The sequence below is a fragment of the Salvelinus namaycush genome, chromosome 35 (assembly GCF_016432855.1).
Source record: "Salvelinus namaycush isolate Seneca chromosome 35, SaNama_1.0, whole genome shotgun sequence".
In the NCBI taxonomy this organism is placed as follows: Eukaryota; Metazoa; Chordata; class Actinopteri; order Salmoniformes; family Salmonidae; genus Salvelinus; species Salvelinus namaycush.
In genome coordinates, this window is record NC_052341.1 from 7,543,689 (window position 1) to 7,560,790 (window position 17,102).

General features: G+C 42.7%; 2 protein-coding genes across 10 annotated transcripts in view; both read left to right on the forward strand.

The window, feature by feature from the left end:
• Positions 1-9,941, forward strand: part of LOC120029970 (cytohesin-1-like) — a 44,913-nt gene extending 34,972 nt beyond the window's left edge. For 7 of the 9 annotated variants that reach the window (XM_038975279.1, XM_038975281.1, XM_038975283.1 and 4 more), the window contains 10 exons: positions 4,345-4,411; positions 4,516-4,634; positions 5,378-5,458; positions 5,542-5,654; positions 5,762-5,910; positions 7,002-7,114; positions 7,957-8,035; positions 8,134-8,205; positions 8,337-8,491; positions 8,793-9,941. In XM_038975279.1, coding sequence (XP_038831207.1) covers positions 4,345-4,411; positions 4,516-4,634; positions 5,378-5,458; positions 5,542-5,654; positions 5,762-5,910; positions 7,002-7,114; positions 7,957-8,035; positions 8,134-8,205; positions 8,337-8,491; positions 8,793-8,871 — 1,027 coding nt within the window. In that variant the 3' untranslated portion in view covers positions 8,872-9,941. Of the gene's footprint in view, positions 1-1,224; positions 1,329-4,344; positions 4,412-4,515; positions 4,635-5,377; positions 5,459-5,541; positions 5,655-5,761; positions 5,911-7,001; positions 7,115-7,956; positions 8,036-8,133; positions 8,206-8,336; positions 8,492-8,792 lie in introns of those variants that run through there. The other 2 variants (XM_038975286.1, XM_038975278.1) reach the window with 2 other exon arrangements.
• A 325-nt stretch (positions 9,942-10,266) lies between these two features.
• The window catches only part of LOC120029603 (dynein heavy chain 17, axonemal-like), a 96,035-nt gene continuing 89,199 nt past the window's right edge, over positions 10,267-17,102 (forward strand). The window contains exons 1-6 of the mRNA XM_038974889.1: positions 10,267-10,722; positions 12,186-12,376; positions 12,470-12,662; positions 16,522-16,621; positions 16,720-16,805; positions 16,896-17,021. Coding sequence (XP_038830817.1) covers positions 10,384-10,722; positions 12,186-12,376; positions 12,470-12,662; positions 16,522-16,621; positions 16,720-16,805; positions 16,896-17,021 — 1,035 coding nt within the window. The 5' untranslated portion in view covers positions 10,267-10,383. The remainder of the gene's footprint in view (positions 10,723-12,185; positions 12,377-12,469; positions 12,663-16,521; positions 16,622-16,719; positions 16,806-16,895; positions 17,022-17,102) is intronic.

Below are 17,102 nucleotides of genomic sequence, written 5' to 3' on the forward strand. Positions count from 1 at the left end.
TTCAGAGGGTGAATGGGCAAGACAAAAGATTGAAGTGCCTTTTGAACGGGGTATGGCAGTAGGTGCCAGGTGCACCGGTTTGTGTGTGTTTTAGAACTGCAACACTGCTGGGTTTTTCACGCTCAACAGTGATGGAATGGTCCACCACCCAAAGGACATCCAGCCAACTCTTTACAACTATGGGAAGCATTGGAATCAACATGGGCCAGCATCCCTGTGGAACGCTTTTGACACCTTGTAGAGTCCATGCCCCAATGAATTGAGGACATAAGGGGGCAATATTAGGAAGGTGTCCTTAGTGTTCAAAACATTATCTAAAGTGTGTATAAAAGCTTTATGAATGGTTTACAAAGTAAAAAAAAAAAAAAACAGTTTACAAAGGCGTTACACTGTTCTAAATGCCTAGTGCTGAGCGATTCAGTTCTTTTTGAAGTCGGTTTGGTGTGATTATTAATAAATAATCATGAATTTCTATTTTGGTTTCGATAATTTTTTAAAACATTAAATGCGTTATGTGGGTTGAATGCTTTAACAACCCATAATAAAACAATTCATTAAAGGCCCATGATTGTAGTGCCTGCTCATGATTTCTTACCTAGCAGGCGTAAAAGAAACCCAGACCAGACAAGTAACAGCACAATGGAGTATGATCATTGTAGTTAGTTTAGTGCACAAAAAGTGATAATTATGTAGAACATTGGCCTGTTGGAAACTACATCTCACAGTTCGGACATGAGAATTACTCTAGAGAAACTATGGCGTATTGAGTTCACAATAAAAAAATAAAATAATGCAATTCTAATAATTGAACCGACTTCGGTCAATTAGTTGTTTAAAAAACTAAAAATAACCGACATTTCTGTTAATCGCTCAGCACTATAAAGGCCATTTGAATTGTTTTCGAAGGCTCTATGCATGCGTTATACTGACTTCAAGAGGAACTGAAAGCGTTTTAACTACTTTGCAGATAGTCATAATATCCCTCAAAAATATAACATTCCCAGTTTGTTAAACTTTAAGGGTTTTTAAAAATAGGTTATATTTGACTCAAAATTACATGACGTACAGTAAGGCATTGTTGGAGAATAGATGGATGCAGTTCAATCCATGATGAATATAATTTTACAATACATTTCTTGGTAGTTCCAAAAAAATACTGAACTTGAACAACCAGTTAGGCAGAGTGAATTAACAAATGATGCTATCTACTCTGAATAATTTCAGAGCACCCTCGTCTGAGTGTGCCAGAGTGCAGAATAACTGAGGAATTTAAGAACGCGCAACACGAGCTGAATATGACCGGTGTGAATAAATTTGGGCAAAAAAAGGTAAATAGTCTGGAACGCAGCTCTACTAGGGCGAGTAAAATAGTCAGTGAAGTAGTGTTTTGTTTGTGTCTGGAAGTAGCTAGCCAACTTTAGCCAGTTAGCTTGGGTGCTTGACTGCCGTTGTGAGGAACGCTCAGATTAACCCTACTCCTCGGCCAGTGTCCAGTGTTAATCGAGCAGTGTACGCTCGGAGAGCGACACGCTCTGTCTGTTTGTATATTCAATCTGATAATGCTCTGAATTTACGAATGACTCCAAGCACACTGACACACTGGAGGCAGAGGCAATCTATGAACGCACCCTTAGCTAGTTGTCAGTCAAATGTACTTGGCATTGATCAAAATTAATAGGCGGGCAGGCAAGTTCCCATTCAAACGTGGGTTTGGACAATCATGCATAGGCAGGCAAGCTGCAGAAGGACGAGCAGGCTACTCTTCCCCATCGTTTATCAGTGCAGCTAGCTGAAAATGTGAGAGGGTTTTTCTAATGTCCTCTAGCATTAGTTGTTGATGGGCATAAGTGAGGAAGAGAAAGCGTACCTTTTTACATGGTTGTTTGATCAATAGGACTAAAGTTCCCAAATGTAAGAGGACTGCCGTGATATTACACCGAACAAAAATATAAGTGCAACATGCAACAATTTCAAAGATTTTACTTAGTTACAGTTCATATAAGAAAAATCTGTCAATTGAAATAAATAAATTAGGCCCTAATGTGAAATCCATAGATGTCTGGGAATACAGATCTGCATCTACTGGTCACAGATACCTTAAAAACAAGGTACTGTAGGGGTGTGGATTAGAAAACCAGTTAGTATCTGGTGTGACCACCACTTGCCTCATGCAGCTCGACACATCTTCTTCGCATAGAATTGATTCAACGGCTGTGTGAAGTTACTGGATATTGGTGGGAACTGGAACAAGCTGTTGTACACGTCGATACAGAACATCCCAAACAAGCTCAATGGGTGACGTCTGGTGTGTATGCAGGCCATGGAAGAACTGGGACATTTTCAGCTTCAAGGAATTGTGTACAGATCCTTGTGACATGGGGCTGTGCATTATCATGCTGAGACGTGAGGTAATGGCAGCAGATGAATGGCACGTTAATGAGCCTCAGGATCTCGTCATGGTATCTCTGTGCATTCGTTGTCTGTAGCTTATGCCTGCCCATACCATAACCCCACCGTCACCATCTCAGACATCAGCAAACCGCTTGCCCACACGACGCCGTACACGCTGTCTGCCATCTGCCTCGTACAGTTGCAACCGGGATTCATCAGTGAAGAGCTCTCTCTATCGTACCTGCTGTCTCGAACTCTGATCGGCTATGAAAAGCCAACTAACACTGACCTGTTGCACCCTCTACAACCACTGTGATTATTATTATTATTTGACCCTGCTGGTCATCTATGAACGTTTGAACATCTTGGCCATGTACTGTTATAATCTTCACCCGGCACAGCCAGAAGAGGACTGGCCACCCCTCAGAGCATGGTTCCTCTCTAGGTTTCTTCCTAGGTTCCTGCTTTTCTAGGGAGTTTTTCCTAGCCACTGTGCTTGTAAATCTGCATCGCTTTCTGTTTTGGGTTTTAGGCTGGGTTTCTGTTTAGCACTTTGTGACATCAGCTGATGTAAGAAGGGCTATAGAAATACATTTGCTTGATTGGACTTTTCCAGCGTGCCAGTGGCCATCGACGGTGAGCATTTGCACACTGAAGTCAGTTACGACATTGAGCTGCAGTCAGATCAAGACCATGGAGAGGACGATGAGCACGCATATGAGCTTCCCTGAGACGTTTCTGACAGTTTGTACAGAAATTCTTTGGTTTTGAAAAGAACAGTTTCATGGGTGTAGACACCGTGGTGATGGAGGTGGGTGTCTACTCCCATGAAACTGTTCTTTGCATAACCAAAGAATTCTCACCGGACGTCACCCATTGAGCTTGTTTGGGATGCTCTTTATCGACGTGTACGACAGCTTGTTCCAGTTTCATCAGCTGTTTGGGAGGCTGTTCACAGGTGATCCCGCAGGTGAAGAAGCCAAATGTGTAGGTCCTGGGCTGGCATGGTTACACGTTGTGAGGCCGGTTGGACATACTGCCAAATTCTCTAAAAAGATGTTGGAGGCTGTTTATGGTAGAGAAATGAACATTCAATTCCCTGGCAACAGCTCTGGTGGACATTCCTGCAGGCATCATGCCAATTGCACGCACCCTAAACAATTAACATCTGTGACAAAACTGCACATTTTAGAGAGGCCTTTTATTGTTCCAGCACAAGGTGCACCTGTGTAATGATCATGCTGTTTAATCAGCTTCTTTATATGCCACACCTGTCAGGTGGCTGGATTATCTTGGCAATGGAGAAATGCTCACTAACAGGGATGCAAACAAATTTGTGCACAACCTTTTTGAAAAATAAGCTTTTTGAGGGTGTGAAACATTTCTGGGATCTTTTATTTCAGCTAAAGTGGGACCAAAACTTTACATGTTGGGTTTTTATATTTTTGTTCAGTGTGCATATTTGCAGAAATCCATTTGTTTATTTTGTGGCTTTTGGCGAATGCGCTGTAATGCTCTGAAGTCGCGCTTTTGCTGCTGCCTGTAAACACACAGTCCAGTTCAAAGTGAATGATGGCAGGACCGTATGACAAATGGCTTGTTTGCATAAAGGCCTAGTGTAGCTCTGATTGGCTATTGCTCACCGGTCTGCGTAGACTCCGGTCCTGGACGAGACAGATGGTTTTATTACCTGCAGTGGCTAATTGTCCAACCCACGGCCGCTTTCCCACTCTATATTGCTATAGAATTTTCACAAATGCCTTGCTATATGTCATTCCCGAACATTACATTTTTTTATGGAAATGTGAAACTGACCATTATTAAGCACTTGCTTGTCAGAAAATGTAAAAAAAAGGTGTCATTCTTCCAGGGGGTGTAAATGAACAGATTTTAATAAGATTTCATGTTGCTAAAACACTGTCAGTTCCACCTTAATGACTGTTGTGTCTGTAGGAAAAGCATGCAGAGAAACAAGCAGGTGTCCATGGGGTGCAAGAAGTTCAACATGGACCCAGAGAAGGTGAAGCCCAATCGTAAACCAGCCTCTATCACCCACTCTGTCCTGTGATTTGGTGCTCTGGCTGTGGTTCTGTGTTCTGATTGGCTGTGTGTACCATCAATCAGGGGATCCGGTTTTTGATTGACAGCGGTCTGCTGAAGAACACCAGCAATGACATTGCCCAGTTCCTCTATAAAGGGGAGGGGCTAAACAAGACCGCCATCGGAGACTATCTAGGGGAGAGGTGAGAAACGTGTGAGAGCAAAAAGAGAGCGAGAGTGTGAGAGAGACATCGAAAGAGGATGATGAATGAGCTATTAAGTGGGTTAATGCAGGGATTCCCAAACTCGTTCCTGGGGCCCCCCCTGGGCCCCCCCCCCCTCAGCTGACTCAAATAATCAAAGCTTGATGATGAGTTGTTAGATTTGATACAAATAACCTTGTCACATGCGCTGAATACAACAAGTCTAGACCTTACCGTGAAATTCTTACTTACAAGCCCTTAACCAACAGTGCAGTTCAAGAAGAGTTAAGAATATATTTAGCAAGAAACAGCTGTGTAGTGCTAGGGTAAAAACCAAAACTGGCACCAAGAAGAGGCTCCAGGACCAAGTTTGGGAAACTCTGGTCCTCAACTCAGTGATATTGATTTGGCCCATTTCTTTCTGGACACACACATGTGCTGGCCACAGAGAGGAGGCAAGGATTAGGAGATTATAGATTTAATCTATTAGATTATATTTGGGTATGTTTCTGGTTTCATAGCTTTTCTCTGATAAATCTCCTAAATTTACCTAGGTCCTGTTCAGTTGGCAAGAAACATTCGGATATGGAATGAAACATGAAGAAAGCACATTGAACTTGTCCAATAAGAAACACTACTTTTCGGTCTCAAAACATTTAGCTACAGTATTCCCTACTGAATGCAACGCTGATCTATTCTCTTTTATGACCATACACCTGAATACTGTTTATGTGTTTCTGTAGAGAGGATTTCAATCTTGAGGTTCTACAAGCCTTTGTGGAGCTGCATGAGTTTACTGACCTTAACCTGGTCCAGGCCCTCAGGTAACACACATACACACATGCTCACCACACACACACACACACACACACACCACACTCTTATGTTTGCATGTCCTCTCCCCCAGGCAGTTCCTGTGGAGTTTCCGGTTGCCAGGTGAAGCCCAGAAGATCGATCGCATGATGGAGGCGTTTGCCCAGAGATACTGTCACTGTAACCCTGGCGTCTTCCAGCACAGCGGTATAGAAAGGCCACCGCACACACACACACTTGCATGCACACACGTACGCAAGCACGTTCACACACACACACACACACTAACCTTCCAGTCCATCTCTGTGTTCCAGATACGTGTTATGTGTTGTCGTTTGCTGTGATCATGCTGAACACCAGTCTCCATAACCCCAATGTGAAGGACAAACCCTCCCACCAGAGATTCAGCGCCATGAACAGAGGAATCAACGATGGCGGAGACTTACCAGAGGACCTACTCAGGGTATCTCTCCCATCACTCTCTTCATCCCTCTGTTTTTCTACCAAGCTCTCTCTATTCCCCTCCCTTTTCATTTTTCTATACCTGTCTCTTCCTCCCTCTATCCACAGTATACTAGGATTGGCTGAGGACCTGAGCCCTATACTATGTACGTGGTGTGAGGAGTTAGCAAGTTAACTTTGGTCAGTTCTGAGTTCAACTCTGGATAAATGGTACCATGAAAGTCGCTCACCTTTTAGCCAGGTCAATTTCTATGGCAACGAATCCTTCAGAACTAACCTGCTCCCGGGCGGGTTAGCGACTAAGATTTATTTTTTTAATTTTTTTTTAAGCTTCCCGCTTTTGTCTGGATGTGTCTGTGTGGTTCATCCATGCATCATCTATTAGCAGAATTACTGTTTTACCTCAATTAGCCACGAAATCCCTAGTTTGAAAGCGACTATTTTCTTGAAGCTGTGCTGTGCCATTTTCCCTGCATTTCCCCACACGTTGGCTGGCCCCCTAGCAATTCGAGTTCTAGCCAATGAGCTTCAGCCCCTCGCATTTTCAGAGACAACTTTTGGTGTTACTTACAGAACTACTGGCTAAAAAGTATACAAAAGTACTGGAGAATCTATTTTTAATACTTTTATTTCATAAATGGTGCTCATGATAAGCACACCAAAGACAGCATTAACGATACGTAATAAAAGACTGCTCTTCAACAAGCCTATATCACACTAGACTGCTGAATTTGCTAGATAACTTTTCTTTCATTTTGATTTCGGCACAAATGTGACATTGACTCGCCCATGGATTGATGGTTCAGCATTGTCTCAATGAAGAGTTTGGCTTTCGACTAGCCTCTTGTGACATGCATGCACAGTTACAAGCCTGCTAGAGTTAGCGGCAGGTGGACAATCAATATCCAAAGTCGTAGTACGGATAAAGCCTGAGCTGAAATGTGAAGCTAACTGAAGTTGGTTAACTTTAGAAAACCCTGAGTAGATCTAGCTTCAATTGTAGTATACCCCCATTCTGTGTTTGCATCAAACGTCTAATGAGCTCTTTCTCGTCCTCTCGCTCTTTCTTTCCATTCCTTTCTCTCTTTGTAGAACCTGTATGAGAGTATAAAGAACGAACCCTTTAAGATCCCAGAGGATGATGGGAACGACCTCACACACACTTTCTTCAACCCCGACCGGGAGGGCTGGCTACTCAAACTAGGTGAGTGTCAACTTTGCAGTTTACAGTAAGTGGAGAACAGGACAGTCAGTTTTATTGATGTTGCTACTCCTCTCTGGTGGACAGATGCAGACCTACACTCTCCAGTTTGGTCTTCTCAGTCATACATATATTGAACAAAGATATAATGCAACATGTAAAGCAGGGGTACTCAACTCTTACCCTACGAGGTCCGGAGCCTGCTGGTCCTACCTGATAATTAATTGCACACACCTGGTATCCCAGGTCTAAATCAGTCCCTAATTATGGTAAAAATTAGTAGAAATATTAATGGCTTAATGTAGTTTATTTTGTCTTTTTCTTCATTTGTTTTGTTTGGGTGATTTTGGTCTCCAGGAGGTATGTAATATATATGTCTGGATTGGAAACATTACCCTCCCCAGCCTGTATGTGCTTTGCTTCAGGTTGCTGCTTCCCTACTACCCACCGCTCTGTCCAATTAAAATCTACTGTTAACTATGATTTGATTATAAAGAATGAAATGGTGTTTAATTGTTGGCAAGATGTGATTTATCTGCTCTGTGTTACTCATGCTGTGAGGTCTAATGTTATCAACCTCTAAACGCAAACAACCATTAAATGTAACCCTACCATCCAATCAACATGTCATCTAATGCATTGTGTTCATGGTCGACTTTGTTGTCGTCATGATGTGCCTTCTGAGAAGCATGACTGCATTAAAGATGACCTGGAACACGCCCATAGGCTCCTGCCTGGTACTGGCTGATGTCTGTGCTGCTGTCTGTCTGGAGTGCCTAGGGGCAACTTTAATCTTTGCATTTAGCTTCTATGAATCCTGATTGAACTCTGACATTTAACCCCCCCAGGAGGGCGTGTGAAGACGTGGAAGAGACGATGGTTCATCCTCACAGACAACTGCCTGTACTACTTTGAGTACACTACTGTGAGTTGCTCTCTTTCTATTTCTCTCTTTTTCTGTCATGCTTTTTCTCCATTGCTTTCATTGTATCAATTATGAGCTATAACCTTCTCTCCCTCCAGGATAAGGAGCCTAGGGGTATCATCCCTCTGGAGAATCTTAGTATTAGAGAGGTGGACGACTCTAAGAAACCAGTAAGTTACTCTCTCTCCCCCTCTTTTCCTGTGCTCGTTCTCCTGCCATTCTCCCTGTTTCCTTTTAGAAGCCTCTGTCACACTTCTCCCCCCCCCCCCCCCCCCCCCCCCTTCTTCTCGCTCTCTCTCAGAACTGTTTTGAGCTGTTCATCCCGGACCACAGGGATCAGGTGATCAAGGCGTGTAAGACCGAGGCGGACGGACGCGTTGTCGAGGGCAACCACACCTTCTATCGAATCTCCGCCCCCACAGCCGAGGAGAAGGAAGAATGGATCACCAGCATCAAGTGAGATCTTGGCTGTCCCAATAACCTCTCCTTCTTTCTGAAGTGTACACACATTCACTACTCCGCACAAATTTAAAAGTATTGGATTGGTGTAGACATGGGCTAGGGGGACTTATAGCAGTAATTTCCTTTCATATCCATGAAGGAAAGTGAACAAGTGCACACTTTGGGAGAAAGGTGAGATTTTTGGGACACAACCCTTCTCTTACTTCCATCCTGTCCTGTTCTTGATATGTACGATCCTGCTCTAGTCCCGAGCCAAATGTAAAATCAATATTGCTCTCCCCCCTCTTCCCTGTAGAAAAGCCATCAGCAGGGACCCCTTCTATGAGATGGTGGCAGCCCGGAAGAAGAAGGTGTCGGCTCTGACTAGCCTGTAGGAAAGACCCAGGCTCCAGCACTTCAGCAGGAGAAGCAGGCCTCACTCTACTCTATAGCTCAGTGTCTATGGACCTGAACTAAAGGACCTATGGAATTATGTACATAAGAAAGCAGAATATCCCCACAATCTGAAAGGTGGAAGTTGTCATCATATTGATTACATGTTGCTTTCTTCATATTCACAAACACTGGAGGGAAGGATTTTGAAGGGGCACGGGTTTAGGATGGAGATCAGGATGCCGAGAGGATTGGACCTCCTTCAGCGCCCTCTACAGGAAGTTACATCATGCAATATTTTGCTTTGATATAAAATGAACAGAGAAAGGTGCCATTTAACCTCTTTTTACATAAACCTCTTCTCATAGTGCTGTCATTACTACAGAACATAATCTCTTTCTGAATGGTTCCCATAACAAACCACCACTGTTTCCTCTCTCGCTCTCTCTCTTTCTCCCCTTACGGGTCGAGATGATACTTTGTTGTTTTGTTAAATATTTCCAGGTCATTGGCCTGTGTCAGTGATCCGGGGGTGAGATATGGGAGCTGAGTCGGCACAATAGTTTAAAAAAATACTGTCTCGGCCAAAAGCCTTGTTATGCCATCACTGTGTTAGTTCTACTCTTAATTTAGTTTCTTGTTTTGATACCTCTGTTACTACAACTGCACAGTCACGTGGAAGAGGTATTAAGGAGGGAGGGGAGAAATAAATAAAGGGGAGAGGGAAACAAAGGATCGTAATATCACTACTCAGGTTGAAATATTCCGTCTCTTATTCTGATATTGTTACAAGTACTTTTGCAGAAGCAGCAGTAAGTTTGCAGGGGATAATTTTTTAAAGACCTTTTACAGTGTTATACAGTTGTATGATGTCTGTTACAAATGTGTTGTCTTATAATATGCATTTCTGTCATCACTGACCCCTTTGGAGGGCTGTGTTTTTCATTGGCAGATAAATTAATCAGCAATTTTTGTTCACAATGCACTGTTTATGAAATGTAAATCAAGCTTGAATTATTTGTTTATTTATCAATAAAACATAATTACTTGTGAAGTTGTTTTGTATCATAAAGGTTTGTGCCTCTTTATGCCATCATATGTTTGTTTATTTGATTTCAGATAATCTGAGATCTGGTTAACAAATCTCAAGTCTCATATTTGCTGTCTTTGTTTAATATTTGACTTGATAGGTGAAGTTAACACACAACTTTAAATATTTTGCCATTGGATTTAACCACACAAGACAGAACTGGAGACCGCCATAGAGATCCACCCATGGGCACAGGAATGATAGGGTCCACATTCAGTAGCTCGAGCCTTTAGCGCTGATTGACAGTCCAAACAAAAACCGTTAGGAATGGGTAAACATTCTGAGCGCGAGGAACGTATTTCACATTTGATTTCCAACGTTTTGTCAGTTGAAGTTTAGCTTGGTAGCTAACATTAGCTGGTAAGATTAACGTACACAGAACATTAAGAAATAGCTGACGGTGGCTGTCAAACTGTATGATAACATGGAGGGAGAAGATCAGAGGATAGTGTTTTTACAGAACGTGACTTTAAAGGCGCTAAAGTTGAAACCGGACAAATGGCAGAAGTTTATTGCTGGGGAGGAAACCAGAACTTTGATCGGAAACTTCATTGAAAAATCCGACGTCAATAGCCTTGTTATTTCTCTAAATGCAGCATCCCAACTTGTTTGCAGCCTTGAGTTTCCGCAAACAATTAAAAACAAAGCTGTATATTTTATCAAGAAGGATAAAGAAGTTATTACAAAAGACAATATAAAGAATGTATTTATTGGAGATGTCGCGAATTCTCCAGTGGACGCTACAATCGGCGCAATTGAGGGGGTGAGTAATGTTAGGCCAGGCCGCCTAGCTAGCGCAATGTCAACTAGTCCACAAGCCAATGCTTGACTTGGACTGAAATAGGTGCCGGTGTTGTGCCGAAAAACTCCCCCCTGACAGAATTCTCCCCCCCTTTGCGTTCTTCATTTCTGCGACTTGCTTGTTAGTTGAGATTTCTGCTCTTCACTCTGTTCTCAGTTTAGCCTACATTTCACTGATTTTAGTAGCAGAAAGCATTTTTGTCTGCAGTTTTCGGTTTGGCTATTTGTTTCAAGTGTATGTGGCGGTTTATATTTAACGGTACAGTTGAAGTCGGAAGTTTACATACACTTAGGTTGGAGTCATTAAAACTCGTTTTTCAACCACTCCACAAATTTCTTGTTAACAAACTATAGTTTTGGCAAGTCGGTTAGGACATCTACTTTGTGCATGACACAAGTCATTTTTCCAACAATTGTTTACAGATTATTAAATGTATTATTCACTGTATCACAATCCCAGTGGGTCAGAAGTAAATTGACTGTGCCTTTAAACAGCTTTGAAAATTCCAGAAAATGATGTCATGGCTTTAGAAGCTTCTGATGTACCTGTGGATGTATTTCAAGGCCTACCTTCAAGCTAGTGGTTAGAGCGTTGGACTAGTAACAAAAATGGTTGCAAGATCAAATCCCTGAGCTGACAAGGTAAAATCTGTCGTTCTGCCCCTGAACAAGGCAGTTAACTGTTCCTAGGCTGTTATTGCAAATAATAATTTGTTCTTAACTGACTTGCCTAGTTAAATAAAGGTAAAAAAAAAAAACATTTTAAAAACTCACTGCCTCTTTGCTTGACATCATGGGAAAATCAAAAGAAATCAGCCAAGACCTCATTAAAAAAATTGTAGACCTCCACAAGTCTGGTTCATCCTTGGGAGCAATTTCCAAACACCTGAAGGTACCATGTTCATCTGTACAAGCAATAGTACGCAAGTATAAACACCATGGCTTAAGGACAAAGCCCTGACCTCAATCCTATAGAAAATTTGTGGGCAGAACTGAAAAAGTGTGTGTGAGCAAGGAGGCCTAAAAAACATGACTCAGTTACACCAGCTCTGTCAGGAGGAATGGGACAAAATTCGCCCAATTTATTGTGGGAAGCTTGTGGAAGGCTACCCGAAACGTAATTTAAAAAAAAGGCAATGCTACCAAATACTAATTGAGTGTATGTAAACTTCTGAGTGTATGTAAAAACTGAGTATAAGTGTATTTGGCTAAGGTATGTAAACTTCCGACTTCCACTGTAGGTGCAGGAGCGCCACAATATTTTTGAGCTAATATTCTAGCTACAAGAGGAATAGGAGCTCAAGCAGTAGCTAGAACATTTGAGGTGCTGGTACTCGGCTGCAGTGAGCTCCTACCCAAGTCGCACTGGTTGTAGCTATTGATAAATTAAACGGTCGCTCATAAATTTAACAAGTGTTTCTCTAGATTGCTTACCCTCTACACACCAACAAAGACAACACCAGATGCTGGCCCAGGGTGGTTTCAGATGATGTGTCTCGCCATGCACACAAACTGAAGAATGAAGTGTTCGTCGTTGGAGGTCAAATCAAAGGCAGAACATTCCTGCCATTACCAGCAAACGCAGATGCTCTTGAAGATTCAGAATACACCTACCGGTATTAAACTGTCACCTCCCCTAAAGACTCAAATCGCATAATACATTTACTGTTGAAAATAAACAGTGCATTGTCTACTTTCCCCCAATGCAGGCTCTCTTGCTCCATTGACAGTAAGTTGATGCATGCCTTTGAGACGGTGATAATCGACTGGACTCACCAGGTGACAGAGGTTCTTAGTAAAGACTCTGCCCAGCCAATCCTGGATGGACTGAACCCACTGCCCAGAGTGGAGTTTGATTTCTGGAACAACAGACTCATGAACCTGGAGTGTATTTATGCACAGGTACCCTATTTTACAGTATGAAAGATGATATTGTTGTTTGAAACGTGTGTCTTTGTGCGCTGTCAGTGCTAGGAGCTGTCCATGGTCCTGATTGGGTTAGGCCAACAATAGGTGGTGTTGAATCGACAGCGAAAGGGGACCTGCATTAGCAGGTCAGGATTCAATCAGATCAAGCACTAATCTAGCCTGATGACTCACACTAAATTATTCCCCTGATCTGACATTCTCTACATACTTTAGTCTGAGACTGCCATCATTGAAGTTGTTTGTGGTGACAAGGGGCGTTTGTATTGTCATAAGCGATTGTATTGTCTCTAACAGATCAGAGTATCAAAGCCAATGACACATTTTCAAACCGCCGCTTTACCCACGTGTGTTCTGGCTCTGGCCCAACCCATCGTTTTCTGTACCGATCAGACGGCCCCGAATGTGCTCGCATTCGGTGAAGGGTTGGGTAGGTACTCAGATCTAGACTCATTGCGGAGAAGAAACTAACGTCCGTGGGTGTGGCGTAGCATTTCGCTGGAGAAAGGAGTCTGGATAGCCAGTAATAACCAGTGTTAACCAGCGTTGGCTGACAGCTGCATAGCAGTAATGGTGCACAACTCTAGGATTCGTGGAGATGACTCCGACTCCTGTGGTTGGAGTAAAAGGAGTCCACTCTTGCTTGACTCCGACTCCTGTGGTCGTAGTTGAAGGAGTCGACTCTTGCTCGACTCCAACTCCTATGGTTGGAGTAAAAACAGATGCGTACACATCACCTCATTATTGCAGAGTCCTACTAGGTAGACTACATCTGCGTTCTAGAGGATTGACATGAGCATGATGCCGCCCACTTGCTCATCAACTTAGCCTATAAAATGTCTATTTTGTTTGAATTTAGAAGGTGATGTCTAGGAACTAGAATAGTTCCGAGATATTTCTGCTGTGCGCAGGATCCCAGTGCAGACGTTGCACTCTACGCTGATAAGCCTATTCTTTGCCATGTTATAGCCCTATTCAGACGGGTATTACTAGAGACGCTGGTTGAATGTTTACACTGTGTGTTCAATAAAGACATGAAAACGTATAATTGCTTGTGTGTTAATAGTTTAAGCACACTGTGTTTGTCTATTGTTGTGACTTAGATGAAGACTAGATACAATTTTATGACCAATTTATGCAGAAATCCAGGTAATTCCAAAGGGTTCACATACTTTTTCTTGCCACTGTAAATTGATGGTGTGATCATAATCATTATTTTAGCGATCCATAGTAGACGTCCTTCCTAATAACAATGCCCACATCCTGCTGACTTGAGCTTCTGAAAACCTACAGGAAGGTAGCTCTCCAGGAACAAGGTTGGAGAACCCTGACCTAGGACATCAACAGCCAGCCAGGGTTTCAGTAAATAAGCTTTAGGAAAAATACTTTTTATGGCACATTTAGGCATAATTAAACTGATGCGACGTTCAACTTCAATTCGCTGGCACTATGAATAATAGCTTAGCCATACTCATTCATAGCCTAGTATATACTTTTAGTCAATTTACGAGGCATTGCAAGACAAGACGTTGCGAGAGATACAAATTACCAAGATATAGCCTATGCGCACGGTTCCGACTGTCTACCTGCACCGATCCCCTCCCTCGCTGGCTCCCCTGCTCTTTCTTTTTGCTATGAAAAATGCCAGTGTGTGTTTGGTGTTCGGTCTGTTGCGTGTAGAATAGCTCAGCCTACTCATTGATAGCCCCTACTTTAGTGAACTTGTGTGAGACATTGCGATCGTTCGACATTGCGATAGGCTACAGCATTGCGAAAGCCAATACATCTTTTGATTACCGATGTACAGTTTTGACTGTCTGCCTGGTGGTTGTCATGCCTACCTATGGCTGTACCCTTCCCCTCTCTCTTCCTCCCTTTGCTGGTAAAGATGCAATAGTTTGTTCTCGGGTGTAGACAATGGCAAATAGTTTCCTCCGTTGCAGAAATACTGAATCTTATGAGGCGGAATCGAAGCTTGACACCCACAAATGGAAGTTGACACCGGGAGTCGGCGGGCAAGGAGTTGAAGAATTTATTATTTTGGAGTCGACTCCCCATCACTACATAGCAGATGTTTCGGTGGTGTCATTCACTTTCAATGGAAGGACAGCGATAGTGGGCGGCTGAACAGGGCGGGACTCTCGAAATTAGAAACAATTAAATTGGCTAGTTCAGCTGTCAAGAAATGGGCGGGTTGTAACTTGATCCTACTGCTACGATTGGATAGAGCAAGGCTGTATCTCCGCTCCCTTTCACATCTCCCCATCGCTCATATACTTGCTTCTCATATCACTTGCTGCTGTTTACTGCTACTATGAGAACTAGCTCAATGGCGTAATGCCACAAATGTGAATAATATTTAACAAGGAGAGCGACAGTAGGAAAAAAGATAAAACAATGATGCACGTTCTGTCTGAATGACTGAAATCTGCCCATAGTTTGAGAAGTGAGAACACACACATGCACACTGATCTACAGCGTTCTTGGTCCATAAACATGTAGGAAGATTCTTAGGTAGCTAACCCTATTGACAACCTTTATTTAGGCATTTTAAAACACTTTATTCTTTCCCTATTATGACAATCATCTAATCCGACTATCAATTGTCAATTTACAGATACGATTGCGGCTGGTCGATTTTGGTCACTGTGTCAATTCATCCAGTTCTCAATACTGCACCTTTCTGTTGGATAATGATCTAGCTTGCTGCTGCAGATTTTTCCAGCTAGACATTCCTCTGCATTGTGCATGTGGTGAGTGGCAGCTGGCATAGCAACAATTTTGCTATGTAGAGGGACTATCGGCATAGCCGATAGAGAAAGGCCGATAGACTAGAAAAGGCCAATATCGGCCCGGCTGATTATCAGTCGTTCTCTTGTCCTTGGACCTTAAGGAGTAATGGTAACTTACCATCCTGCATCGCACTGCTGACTTGCTTCTGAAGCTAAGCTGTTGGAGGGCCAGTAGGAGGCACTCTTTTCTCTGGTCTAAAAAAAAATATGCCATTTCCCTGTGTAGTGTGCTGTATTTTGGATGGGTTGTTGAACAGGTGTCCTGACTGTCTGTGGTTATTAAAGATCCCATGGCACTTATTGTAAGAGTAGGGATGTTAACCCTGGTGTCCTGGCTAAATTCACAATCTGGCTGTCATACCATCACAGTCATCTAACCATCCTAAGCTTACAATTGGCTCATTCATCTCCCCTGTAACTATTCCCCAGGTTGTTGCTGTAAATGAGAATGTATTCTCAGTCAACTTACCTGGTAAAATAAGGGTTAAATTAAAGAAAATACATTTGGCTTCTTAAGAGTACATTCTGGGCTAGGTATGAGCTGACATATTGATGAGTTGCTGCTCCCGTGTCTCACAAACGACTCCCTTCCTTATTATACCTACTGCGTTACAACTTCTAAACGGTGCTCGTAGAAATCGTAGGCTCTATCGATGTTAGCAATAATGACTCTCCAATGTCAAACCATTGATGTTAGGCTAATGCATGTTTTCATGTTAATTTGGATGGAGTATTTATGGCAATCAGTCTAATTTGAGCGTTTGAATTCGTAACCTAGCTGCATGAACTTCTAACACGGCTGCGTGGGCTTTATCGGATTAAAGTCTGTGGTTTAGTTGCATCCAAATGGCAGTGTCCGTGATAAGGTAACGCAACAAGCCGCTTGTGGATTTGACAGTTCTAATGCAGTTCCGACACTGCCAAAACAACGCTATGTGGATGTAAATCTGATTGAATCTAACCCTAACTCGAGCTGCGCTGCAGGTATCAGGAGTGTGAATACCGATAGGTCAATTGGTCATGGTCCTTTCTTTTTTCTGAAGTTGATGGATCCAAAAGTGTGCAAGATGGCAGAAATTGTTGAAAAAGCATCAAGTACCTACTGGCCAGCACTGAAGAGTATCTACAGGGATGTCAATGAAGGTTAAACAACGTTTTCACTAACTCAGATTTCTCTCTTTGAACACAAATGGTCGTGGACCTGCATGCATTTTATGTTATGCCACCCTCCTCCACTGTAGGTCGGACGGAAGCACGGGATATTGTGCTTTATCTGAAGCCACTGCAGAAGATACTTGATGAGATTGAACAATTGGAGTACTCACAGGTGAAAACAGCTTCATGTGTCCATCCTATTAATTCAGATAATTATCTTTCAACCTTCACTTTACAGCTTTTCCCTCTGTCCTATTTGCAGCTGCCAACCTACGTGGGAGCTGTGATGCACACAGTATGTCTAACCTGGGCTAACTCTGAGCACTACAGCCACCCTGCTAGGATCATTGTCATCCTCCAAGAAATCTGCAACCTCTTCATTGATATGGTAATTGTCAGGGATGTTTTTTCAAAGTGCATGTCTTTTCAATGTCTTTTTAATAACTCCAATCAGAATATACTTACCCCC